Source organism: Capricornis sumatraensis, chromosome 2 (assembly GCF_032405125.1).
Source record: "Capricornis sumatraensis isolate serow.1 chromosome 2, serow.2, whole genome shotgun sequence".
Lineage (NCBI taxonomy): Eukaryota > Metazoa > Chordata > Mammalia > Artiodactyla > Bovidae > Capricornis > Capricornis sumatraensis.
The window spans coordinates 105,119,952-105,132,129 of NC_091070.1; the positions used below are offsets into that span (position 1 = coordinate 105,119,952).

The 12,178-nt window shown below is 48.5% G+C and overlaps 1 protein-coding gene across 1 annotated transcript in view; it reads left to right on the forward strand.

The window, feature by feature from the left end:
- Positions 1-2,509: 2,509 nt before the first annotated feature.
- LMX1A (LIM homeobox transcription factor 1 alpha) overlaps positions 2,510-12,178 on the forward strand; it is a 171,598-nt gene continuing 161,929 nt past the window's right edge. The window contains exons 1-2 of the mRNA XM_068965935.1: positions 2,510-2,585; positions 4,824-5,010. Coding sequence (XP_068822036.1) covers positions 2,510-2,585; positions 4,824-5,010 — 263 coding nt within the window. The remainder of the gene's footprint in view (positions 2,586-4,823; positions 5,011-12,178) is intronic.

Sequence of the window (12,178 nt, forward strand, 5' to 3'; positions counted from 1 at the left end):
TTCATCTGAAACAATGGAGAAAACTATTTGTTCTGCCTACCTCACAGGTTTGTTGTAAAGATCAAGCAAAATCATGTGTGTGAAAGGGCCTTGCACAGTGTAAAATAACGTTCAAATGTAAAGCATTAAATTCTTTGCCCTTTTCCCTGGTAGCTCTAAAGTGATATTCAGTGTTTGGCTTGCCCTTATTGGCCCAGCGTACTTACAGTGGGGTCACTGCCCTTGAGCACACTGGAGCAAGTGCTGCCAGTACTTTTTCTTTAAAAATAAGAAAGCAGGTAATAGGAAACCCTTGCTCAGTGGCATCTCCTCTGCTCAGGTTCGACTTGCCAAAATGCATGCCAATTGCAATTCACTTCTGTTCAGATCTGAGGGGCCCCCAGAGAACCCCACTGAATGGAAGCTTCCCATAGTATTCAGATGCTCTCTGTGTTGTTTTCATTGCCTGTTAACACTGGGATAATGTCTCCTCCTCATAGGGTTGTTGTGAAGATTAAATGAGTTAACTGTGTGACCAAGACTGAAACAAAAGCGATATTCGGTTAAGTATTAGCGGTGTCATGATTTTTCTCTCTTAATTAGCATCCACTTGGGACGCAGAACAGTGCTAACCTCCTGGAATACACAGGAGACAGTTTCTGCTCCTGCAGGGGTTAAAGTTCTACCACCGGAGGGGGGTTAGGAAGTTTAGTGAGTTAACATTCCCCCCACCCCACCCCCAGATACTTTGCTCCGCTAAGAATGCCCCCTTAGCTGACTTCCTGCTCGGTGGTATTCGGAGCTCGTCGCCTTGGGGTCAGATCCCAGGAGCCTGATTCAAGTTCTGGCCTTGGGTCCTACGGCATCCGCTCATCCCATCCTTGAGCGGCTTTCGAACTGAAACGGTGAACGGCGTTTCCAGCCCAGTGGAAGTTGGGAACGTGTCGGGGCCCCGGGTGACCAAGAAGGGGCTTGAAGAACTCTGAGCTTCAGGGTCCCGCAGCCACTCGCGGAAAATTGCTTCTTGGCCTTGTTCGCAGCTCGTGAGGTTTGCGGTGCTCTGGAAGTGGCTGGAGAGCCGGCGCGGAACCAGCGTGCGGGCGCCGCGGTCCAGGTGGCGGGGAGATCTCAGCGAAAACGTAGCGGGGGCGCGGAGCCGCGGGCGGCGGCGGCGTCCCGAGGTAGCAGTACACGTGGAGAGGAGGAAACTTTGCGTGCCCCGGAGGATCGCGTCGGCCGAGGAGCTCGCCCGGCGGTGGCCGCGAGGCTGGGCTGCGCCGCGGGGCTCGGAAGGCACTACCGCTGGCCCTCGGCGGGACGCGCTCCCAGCCCCCTCCCGGCGCACCCCACCCCCTTCCCTCCGCCGCGCACGCAGCGCCGCGGTCCCTGTCAGAAGCGGCCGGATCCGCCCCAGCCAAGCAGGGCCCGACTCGCACCCAGCACCCTGGGCCTCCGCCTTCGCTCTAGACTGGGAGAAGCATCGGGCCCTCCTCTCCTCCCGAGGAGGGCGCGAGCGGGCAGGACGTCCCAACAAGGCCGGCCGCCCGCGGCCACGTCCCGGCCCGGCCCGGGCGCGCCGAGGAGCGGAGCCAGGGGCCGGCGCTCGCTCCGGCTCCCTCCCGGGCGCGCCGTAGCCGGGGGCGGCCGCTCCGGCTGCAGCCTCGAGGGCCTGCGCCTCCCCCGGCCGAAGCTTCCCGCGGCGCTCGGCAACTTCTTTTGGCTCCTGCCACGGGGAGTGAGTTCACCCATCAGGTAAGGAAGGCTGCCTGTTCCTAGGCTCCAGCTCGGGCGGGCGTGTTTCTGAAAGTTGATTTGAAATGCATCCAAGAGTGAGCAGGGCCAGCCGCGCTCCTCCCCGAGGCGACTTCTTCGCTCCTGCAGACGTTCCCTGCACCGGCCGATCGGCGGGAGGACCTCCCTGCGCGCCCCGCACGCTCCTGGCAGATCCCAGCGCCCCGAGTCTGGGAGCTGGCGGGACGCTCTCCGGATCGCTTGCTCTGCCCCTTCTCGGCCGGGGCAGGTGAGGGACGCAACGCTGCCGGTCTGGGCGCGGGCTGTAGACCTCATAGTTCTGCGTGCCTGGGCTCGGCCCCGCGAGGGAAACTACCCACTCCTTTTATCTCTTACACTAGTAGCTGGGTTCCCGCCGAGGCATCCCTAGGGCCCTGACTGGTATAGGTTGGGGCGGAGTCGAACTCGGGGTGGGGAAACCTGGGGCTGGGGACCTGGTGAGGGGGTGGGGGACTGGGGCAGGAGAAACGCAGTTGGGGGGCGGAGGCCTAAGTACTTAACGCGTTGGCTTCGAATGAAATCAGATCAGTCCGAGCAGTTCGCTGTGACTGCTTTCTCTCCTCCTAGCCCACATTTCTCTTGGCTGAATTCTACCCTCGCAGCTCGTTCTGGTCACCCTGGACACTCCCTCCGTCCTTTCCCAAGAGTGCGGCGGCTTGCGTGTGCCGCGTCCTAAAGGGCTCAGACGCCCAAAGCGTCGTTTCCTCTCGTCTACAGGTCCTCCCCGCGCGGTCCGAACATGCTGGACGGCCTGAAGATGGAGGAGAACTTCCAAAGCGCCATCGAAACGTCGGCCTCTTTCTCCTCGCTGCTGGGTGAGTGTTCAGGCCGTGCGCCTCGGGCGCACAGTCTTTCCTCCACGCCCCAGCTCTGGCGTCCAGCTCGCTGGGACACAGCAGTAGGGGAGCTAGCGCCCCGCTTCTTGCACTCAGTTTAGATTACTCCTGTCAGAACCTGTGGGCCCTTCCCACCCTAAACCGACCAGCCGCCCCAGGCCTCTTGCGCCGGGCACCGAACTCCCCAGAGCCGCGGGGGGCGGGCGAGCTTGCTCGCGGGCATTTGAATGGCAAGTGATTAAAAATACCCAAGGCTGGATTTTTAATCATAGAGCTGATCGACATCTCATAAATGCCGCCCTCTTTTCGGAGACTTAGGGATGAGCACACAAACCCGAGGTCCGGAGCATCCAAGTTCGAGACGGCTTCTTGCCTCCAACTCCAACCCCAGTCTCAGCCTCGAGCACCGCCAAGAGGCTTTTCCGGGCGGGTGGGCAGCGCATCGCGGGGATTAGCCCGCGCGGCGGGGCCCTAGCCTCAGCTTTAATTAACTGGTGCCGGATCTCTCGTCTCGCGGGTCCCGCTGCCTCTTGGGTCTCCCCAGTCCCTTCGTAGTGACTACGGAGGAGCGGCGAACCCAGGGCCTCAACCCATACGCGGGTCAAACCGAACCGAAGCCAGGAATTCTCACTCCCGCCTCGTCGCCCTCGATGCTTTTCAAGTTTGGTGGATGGGTGTTTTAATTTTTTTTTTAGTGGAGGAGCGGGGTTTCGTTTTGTCATTTAAACCTCTTGCCGCTTTTCCTAACTCGGAACAGCTAGAGCGGGGCGTAGGCGGAGGATGAGACAGTTCGGCTGGAGAAACCGGACTGAGAGAGGATATCCTCCCCCCACCCCACCCCACCCCCCCAATTCCCCAGAAGAAACGAAATCGCTTGCACCGCGTTCCCCTCTTTCAACCGCCTTTTCAGAAACTTCCCGACTGCATACAGCCTCGGAAGAGACAGAGGGTCAGAGCTGACCCGGAGGGTCAGAGCTAGCGTTCAGCGGGCATCGCGACGAGTCCGGTGCGCCCTGCCCGCCTCAGGTCCGTTTTCTGCGCCCGGGGTCGCGGCCCTAGACGCCGAGACAGGGCAGAAGAAAATAGGAAACATTTTAAAGAGCGCGCTACTTCTAGCACTGCCTGCCTGAATCCCAAGGTGACTGGCCCCGCTCCTGAGCCGATAGCCGTGTCTCCTAAGGAGAAAGGGGCCAAGCGTAGCAGGGAAACCGGGAAGCGTCAGGCCATTTGGGACATCTCTCGCAAAAGTATTGTTACCAGGGAACAAAGCCTTCTCTAAATAGCTGTGAAACGTGCCTCGACCAAGTGACAGAGGTGGCCGAGCATCCCACAACCCTAAAAAAAAAAAAGACCCTCCCAGCCTGCACCCGAAAACTAATGGAACAAAACTGACACAAGTGCAAAGGTTAGGAATGAGAAGAGTCCTTTTCCCTCTGAGTCGGTTTGGGTTCGTTTTAGCCCTCTTTCCTGGCTGCTGAGCTCGCCTGATTCCAGGAACACTGGCCGAAACTGCAGTGTCTTGGAGTCCTGATTCTTTACTCCCCCCACCCCCCTTCTCACCGTTTTGATGTTTCTTAATTATGAAAAAACCCATCTGCAATTTGCAGGCCATCCAGCAGTTTGGGGCTCCTTGGTTTGAACAATACCGTTTGCCTAGGGCGGGAATGGTATTTTCTTGCAGGCATGCGACTTTTTAGGAAGCAAAGAAAATGTATAAAGTTTTCCTCCAAATAAATAGAACAAAATAGCATTTCAGCAAAGAACAAAACCAAACAACAACAGAAAAGAATTATTTTTACAAACTTATAGTTTTAATCATAGACGATGGAGACAAGCATAGTGAATTATTTGATGATTAGCTGATTAACCTGGGAGCACAAATTTATTTGTAGGCTGATTTTTACGTGAGGTGTGCAGGATGGCGCATACCTGGATAGGTTTGATAATGAAAGGCAACTTATTGATTTCTCCCCCCTCCCCTGGTAGAATTTAAAACCTTCCCAAATAGTCCCTGTTTATCAGAAACGCTATTTGGTTTGCTTTTGTTGTGCTCTCCAAATCTCGGCTTGGATGTTTAGCAGGGGGCTTTCCAGGGTGGGGCCCGCGGGGGTAATCCGTGAGTGTGGAGTGATGGAACTGTAGAGGGTCCGTCTGGGTTTGGGGGGGGGCGATGCTGGGCCAGCGCGGCTCATCGGTGGATGTCTGTTGCTGCTGTAGGCAGAGCGGTGAGCCCGAAGTCTGTCTGCGAGGGCTGTCAACGGGTCATCTCGGATAGGTTTCTGCTGCGGCTCAACGACAGCTTCTGGCATGAGCAGTGCGTGCAGTGTGCCTCCTGCAAAGAGCCACTGGAGACCACCTGCTTCTACCGGGACAAGAAGCTCTACTGCAAGTATGATTATGAGAAGTAAGTGCCCGCGCCTCGGATCGCCTCCCCCACACCGCATCAGCGAGCGCGGGAGACCCTGTCCTTCTTTACCCCTCATCTGCTTCTGGAAGGTGCAAGATACACCCGCGCGCCTAGATACGCAAGTGCCCATGCGCTTCCATCCTGTAAGCTCCCCGGGGCAGCGGAGGACTGCGCCGACGCGCGCAGTAGCGGCTGGGGCCCGACAGAAGCGCCAAGGGATGGCTTTCTCTATGGTCTGTTCTGCTCGTCCAGTTTTCTGGACCTGGGGGGATACTCCATTGTGGACACTCCTATCCCATCCCATTGACCTTGTTTCTCCCTTCCCCGCTTTACTGGGGTGCCCTGGGGGTGGGGGCGGAGCTGCCAGTGGCCCCCCTCTGCTCTCCGGTTCCCTCTCCACCTTACCCACCTGTCTGTGCCACCCAGACGCTTATGCGCAGAGCTGAGGCTATCTCGATCCCACAGCTTGGATGCCCTGTGCGCCTTCCTTCCTCGACTTTGCCCACTGGGGGCCCCAACAGATTGAGCTTCAGCCACAGCGCTGTTGCTCCTTTGAACTCCGAGGCAATGCACACCCCGCTGGCTTTTTCGCTCCCTGTATTCTCCCTACCCCTTACACCATTTTTTCCCAAAATCGTCGGGCCACACTGATAGCTAGACCACGTCGTCCATCCCCCACCTCCTCCCTAATTCCTGTCTGGGGGTGCGTTTCTGCCGCTCGGCAGGTTCGACATGAACCGGTCTTGCCCGGTGGACATGAACGTTCTGGTGTGTGATGACGAGAGTTAGGAACCAGGTGTTTAGGGAAGTGGGCTATTTCAATTCTAGATCTCCATAATGTCTAAAGCCTGGATGACACTGGGGAATGGGAGTCTGAAGGATTTGCTGGTTCCGGCCAGGCCCGCGCCGGGAGTTGCTTAGTAAAGCTAAGCAGAGGGTGGGGTGGGGAGACACTGCTTTTCCGGGTCAAAAATGGCTAAATAATGGGGACACGGACTTCACAGAGACGTGGAGGGTATTGAAGCAAAGAAAAATAGCTGAAACCGAGGCCTCTGGTTTTGTACTCTGGACTGGTGTAAGTGACGGGTGCCCTGGGGGCACGTATGCAGGAAAAATCCACATTTGTCACTGGTGAATAAAAGGGATAGCAGTATATGAGGAAAATCAAGGGAGGTTTAGTGTTCATGAAAAACAGTTCCTATGGTGTCATTAAAAACACACCATGAAATGAGGTGTGTGGGGAAAATCTCAGGATAAAACAAAAAAGCTCAGAGAGAGAACAGAAATATCTTCCTTTTTTTGCCTGGCCTCTGAGGTTTACTGCAAACTGACAAAGTCATCAGATTTAGTGACCGCACACACAAATTCTTTCTGCTACTCACACTCCTTTGATACAGTATTCCTGCATTTTACCCCCATGTGGATAGAGTACTGGACATTTTGCTTTGTTTTGAAAGGATAACTACATTTTTCATCACATAAAAAATAGAGGTTTGATTTTGAATGAGTTGAGCAATACAGAAATAAGGAGAGAAGTGAGTCACCATTACCCAAAGTGGTAACTATAGTTGTACCTTTTTTAAAAAGAAGATGTGCCTGTATCTGATTGTTCATTGCCCTAGTGTCTGAGTGAAAAGTGCGATTTTTAGGTAATTAAGCAAATTTTGCACACACCACTTAAAGTACCACCTTTGGATAAAGCTTCTGCTCACTTTTTCCCCCCTGTTGCTGTCTGAAAGTTTTGGGATTGCACAGACCCAATCTTTATCTTTGTGCTTATAGATTACTGAAATGTCCACATCCTTCAGGCACAACACCAGCAAATTCAAAAGTATGGGAGCTTAGGAAAGGATTTGGGTGGTGAATTTCTATTCTGTTTGTGAAAAAAAAAATCACGAATCAAAGAAGGCTTACGGGTCAACACAGCTGTCTGGCCAGTCAAATCTTCTTTAAGGAAGTCAGGCTGTGTCAAGAGGAGAAGAAACAGTTGTTGTAAAGTACTTAACACAGCAATGTCCCTTCACTGCAGCCTCCCAGGTTTGGCGCGGTTTGGGGCTTATTAGCCCACTAGGGTCAGTTCTCCCTGCACAAAGCTATTTCTGCAAAGGGAAAATTGCAGGGATCAACTTGCCAGCTGTTGGCCAGAACCAAGAAGATTTTACAGAGTAGTGTGAGCTACATTGTTCAGAGACGTGTTGATGTTACCATGAGGGTTTTTCATTTTGATTTTAACACGGATGTCCGAAATGGAGTTGCTTCTCTGTTTTGCTCACCATCAGCACTCGTGTGTGCCCAGCACCGCCATTGGCTTTTAATTTTATTACGGTTTTTCTCTGCTGCCCTCCATCCTCATCCCATTCTTCTTTCAACCACATCGGGATGCAGTATATTTGATAATCTTAATGGCATTAGTCCTCATGGTAGTTGCTGTAAAACGGGAAGGGTGGGGGGTTGTTTGTTTGTTTGTTTAAAAATTAGGCTCAAGACATTTTCCTTTATTCAGCAAGCTCTTTGAGCTTCTGCAGGCAAGGACTAGACTTGGTGATGGGAAAATATTGAGAAAATATCTCAAAGCCTGCCTTCAGGAGGCTTATAGCCTATATTATCCTAGCTATTGAGTATTGTAAACCTCTACTTAGACCATAGGACTAAGTGTTGAATAGAAGTTGTCTGGAAGAAATTTATCCTCTGGGGGATGCAATTTAATGTTAGATAATAGTCATAAAACAGAGAGCGCATTTCCTCTTTAACAAACGCATTTATAAAGATAGTGTTTGCCTTTTTCCTTCGGATCTTTTTAAAAATTTGAGGCCCAGCCAAGACGAATGGAGAGGAAATTAAGATAGAAGTTAAAGCTATAGGACAACACTAGTGGTGAATTATGGAACAATTCATAGAAATGAACATTCAGGCAGAGCCCTTGTCTCCAGAATAAATGAAGTTCAAATGCTATTTTTACACATTAAAAAAAAACCATATAGCTAATGTGCAGTCTTCAGTGGAGTTCATAAACATATTAACACAGTGGCCTTATCATATTTATGTCAGCCATTTGTGTGTGCATTTCTGACTGTTGGGCACTTCAGCATTTGAATTATGAACTGCCTGTTCATGGTGTCAGACAGCCAGTTAAAAAGTGAAAATTCTACTCTATCAACTAGTTGTTACATCTTCTTGATGTCAAACACCATATTTGTCTAATTTTTAGAAATTGAATTGACAGTGGCATTTTAGACGTACAAACATCCATTTGAGGACTTCAGGGCATTTTATTAAGTATTTGTCTCATATGTTATGACACTCTTAGGAATAATTTATCTTCTCAGCATCCAAAACAAATAAGCATTTAAAGTTGGAGTATAGAAAGCTGATTTATGAATATCCAGAAATTAAGAACTGGAGGTGACCTTTATTGTTCATGACATGCCATCAAAGAAAAATAGCTAGTTCAGGAGGATGATACATGCACAGAACTGCTGAAGGAGCATCATGTCACGTGAAACTCAGGGTGCCATAGGTGTGGATGCTTAAACGCTGGACTCAACTGTCTTTGACGTTCTTGAAAGTTAGCAAATAACCAAAATGTTTTTCAGCTTGGAGAAACGTCTACTTGTGTAACTATCGTTCCCTATTTAACTGAGTCCTCTAGGATCTGGTTAGTGTGGAGTTTTCCCTGAATGTCTTCCAGACAAATATTGTAGCTGGACTTAAGTTGGAGACAGAAGAGGCTGCTGATTAACAGGAATGTGGTGATACAATAGATAATTAAGCCTTCTGGAAGAGATCCCACATTTAAATCAAATTTATATTGTTTCTTTCCTGTGCCTGGCGGCTCTGCGTGTCAGGCAGGGCCTTCTCCCCTCACGTATGAAGTTTATCATCGTCCCTTAGATTGTTCTGGACATCCTAGGGGCAATGTGGGGTAGTATTGCTGTCATCAGAGCTCCCCTTATAGCCTCATAACTCCCCACATGTCAGCAAATCGCAGGTCTTGGGAACCCTTCTCTCAGAGGGCCAGTCCATGTCCTCCCCTCTTTCTTTTGGAGCAGACCAACTTTTCTGAAGAGAGAGACTCCAGTGAAGCAAAGTGCATATCCCTCATTAGAACTTTCTCTGTATTTTTCTCTTGACCTGCTGATTGGCAGCCCCAAGGAGAAAATGGCTGAGGTAATGATCTCTATTAGGATCAGTAATGGACTAATACTGGATTTTATCAAGGTAGTGGAGGAGGTGTGTAGGGAGGAGAGTCAGTTTGGTTTTATTACTGTGACATTACTTGGAGATTAAAATTGGGCATCAGTTCCTCATAAAAGGAACCCGCAGATGAAATTACAGAGGCAGTTGTTAGATTTTTACTTTATCTTCTGTTGGCCCCACGCCTGGCATGGTAAAATTTAGGAATATGAAAATCAAACACAGCTAGGTATTAAATTGATGTGTGCATTAAATTGCAGGGGGCTCTTAGCTCAGGATAAGCATTGTCCATGGGCTGTGACTGTGTTTGTGCAAGCTGACTTATCTCTCTCTTTTTTTTATTTAAAGGGTGATTGGAAACAGTCTTTGTTCAGAGGTGTTTTCTCTTTTTATATGAATTGGTCCCTAGGTAGGATTTTCTGAATCTCAGACTTTAAATGTTGAAATAAAATTAGAGAGTAGGAGTAGATATTAATAGCATTCTGGGGATTAGATATGAACAATTCCTTTCAGAGTAGGCTTGTGGGATTCTTTTTATCCTTAACGTAAATTGAGCACATTAAAAAAAAGTTGTTTATTCAACTCAGTTTTGCATACTATAGAATTCTGGGATTTTGTCATCCACCCAGCTAAGGAGTTGCTTTTGCTGTTCAGATTTCAGTGACAAGAGCTCTCCTGATAATTCATGGTTTGTGTTGCTTTTCAGTTTCATTTTTCTTATTTATAACTTTTGTGTGACCCAAAATACCGTTACTAATTTTAGAGAGCCCTCTTCATTGTTGCTTTTATGTCTGGGAGGATTTTTTGAAATTAATGAGTAGCTACTGTTTCCCTAATGAGAACAATTCCCTTCATTAAATTATCAGCTAATTATTTTTTATGGTCAAAGAAATGATTTGGATTCTAATGCTCAGAAGTGAGAAAATAGACAAGAATTTAAAATACTCATTATATTCCCAGGAATTTATTAAAGCATCTTGTGGTAAATTCATATACAAAATGTCATTGTTGTATTATATCAAGTTCCAAATAATTCATATTAAGTTGATTGTTAAGTATATTGTACAGTACTGGGAAATGGACTATGGGAGGTAAAGTACAATCACAGCCACCACAGAAAGAATGAAAAATAATTTGAGTTAACTATGAAATCTTAGCTGTATTTAAATGCTTTGAATTTTTTTTTTTTTTTACATCTTTCTAACATGCCCACCTCTTCAGATGAGAGTTCTTGGTAAGCCACTTGCAGGGTGGGATAAGGAAGATTAGGGACTGTATGGGGTGATGAGTGCCTCCCCTGCCCCACAAAGAAGCAGAAAGTTTCCTATATGGGATAGTCCTGTCCTATTTCCAGCATATCCTGAGGCTTCCCCCTAGGGAATGAATGCCCTATATGTTTTTCTGAAAGTTTCTTAGCAATTATAGAGCAGTATTGCTTGCAGTCTTTTCAGATTCCATTTGGAAAAGTTGGTAATTTTAGGAGCCAAATGTAGAAAGGTACTGGAGGAAAGAGGCCCTTTCCCCTGTTTCTGAAACTGACAGAGAAGCTTGGTGTGCCTTGCGATTTACATTTTTCCCCTTCATCTCCTCAGTGACTAGCGCGGTGTGGGACAGTTTAGCCAATTCATCACAATTAGAATTAGTTGTGTTATCTTTAACCAATGTCAGCTGCAGCTTTGTGTCTCTTTGTCATATATTAAATCAAACCTAGCCAACTGTCTTGCTGAAATGAAGTGAACACCTTCCAAATGTCAAATTGTTATTTTAGTCAAGCACAATTATCTGTCTCTATATTTTTAACCAAGTTGAAATTAATAAAATTGCTGCGGCCCTGGCATTAATTAGCAGGAGGATTAGAGCGATATCAGCTAAAAAGGAGGTGTAAACACTGTAATCTTACTGCATGTTTGTTTTCACACTACTGAAAATAAATAAAATGAGACTGAGGATAGGGATTAAGTTTCTTTTGGCATTAGACAGCAGATGCAATTGGAATGCAGCAGAAACACTGAAGTATTAGTGAAGACGTTATCGGAAGAATAAAACTGTGGCTCAGCGTTGGTTTCCTACCTTCTGGGTATACATGGTCCCATCGCAAATAGCCCCATCTGGGTTGTTAAAAGAGGATTTTAAAAAACTACTTCCATGCTGTACTTTTCAGTGGTGAACAAGGCAACCAGATTATCTGTAGGGCTTGTCACCTGGCTGCCATGCTCGGATTAGCTAGAATTTAATGAAGCCCTTGCCAGATTCCCCATTATTGCACCATAATGTCATAACAACTAAAAATACGAAGTGGACTGTGCTTTTCCTAGTCCTTAACTGAAGTCACATGAAAGAGTTTGGTCTCTTCTAGCCTTTCAAGATTCCAGCTGGGGGATCCTATTTTTGGATAACAGTAAATATGTCTGGCTTTTCTGACTCTTTAGGCCTTCAGTGGCTTTCCACCCTGTTAGATTTGTATTTTATCATCATTACCCTATAATGGACAAGCCCTGGTTAGATATCTGGCCACTAGGGGTTGGAAACATTTTCTGATGGGCCGGTTAAACTCTTCATATTAAAAAAAAAATGCTTTTGCCATTCAGCACATGGAATAGCCCATGGAATGGACCACGTGCTGTATCTGACTTCACATCTAGCTGCATCCCATTCTGCCTCCCCCTCACGCCCCTGTGTCCTGTGGAATTCTGCTAACTTACCTCTTGAAGGCACATGAGAACTCTTAAACATCATCTCATCATGGCCTCATTTTTCTGCCAGGCCAACCTTATCCTTCTGGACTGTTGCATGTGTATACGCTAAGCCGTGTCAGTCATGTCTGATTCTTCGTGACCCTGTGGATTGTAGCCTGCCAGGTGCCTCTGTCCATGGGATTCTCAAGACCACAAGACTGGACTGGGTTGCCATGCCCTCCTCCAGGGGATCTTCCTGACCCAGGGATCAAACCCACGTCTCTTATATCTCCTGC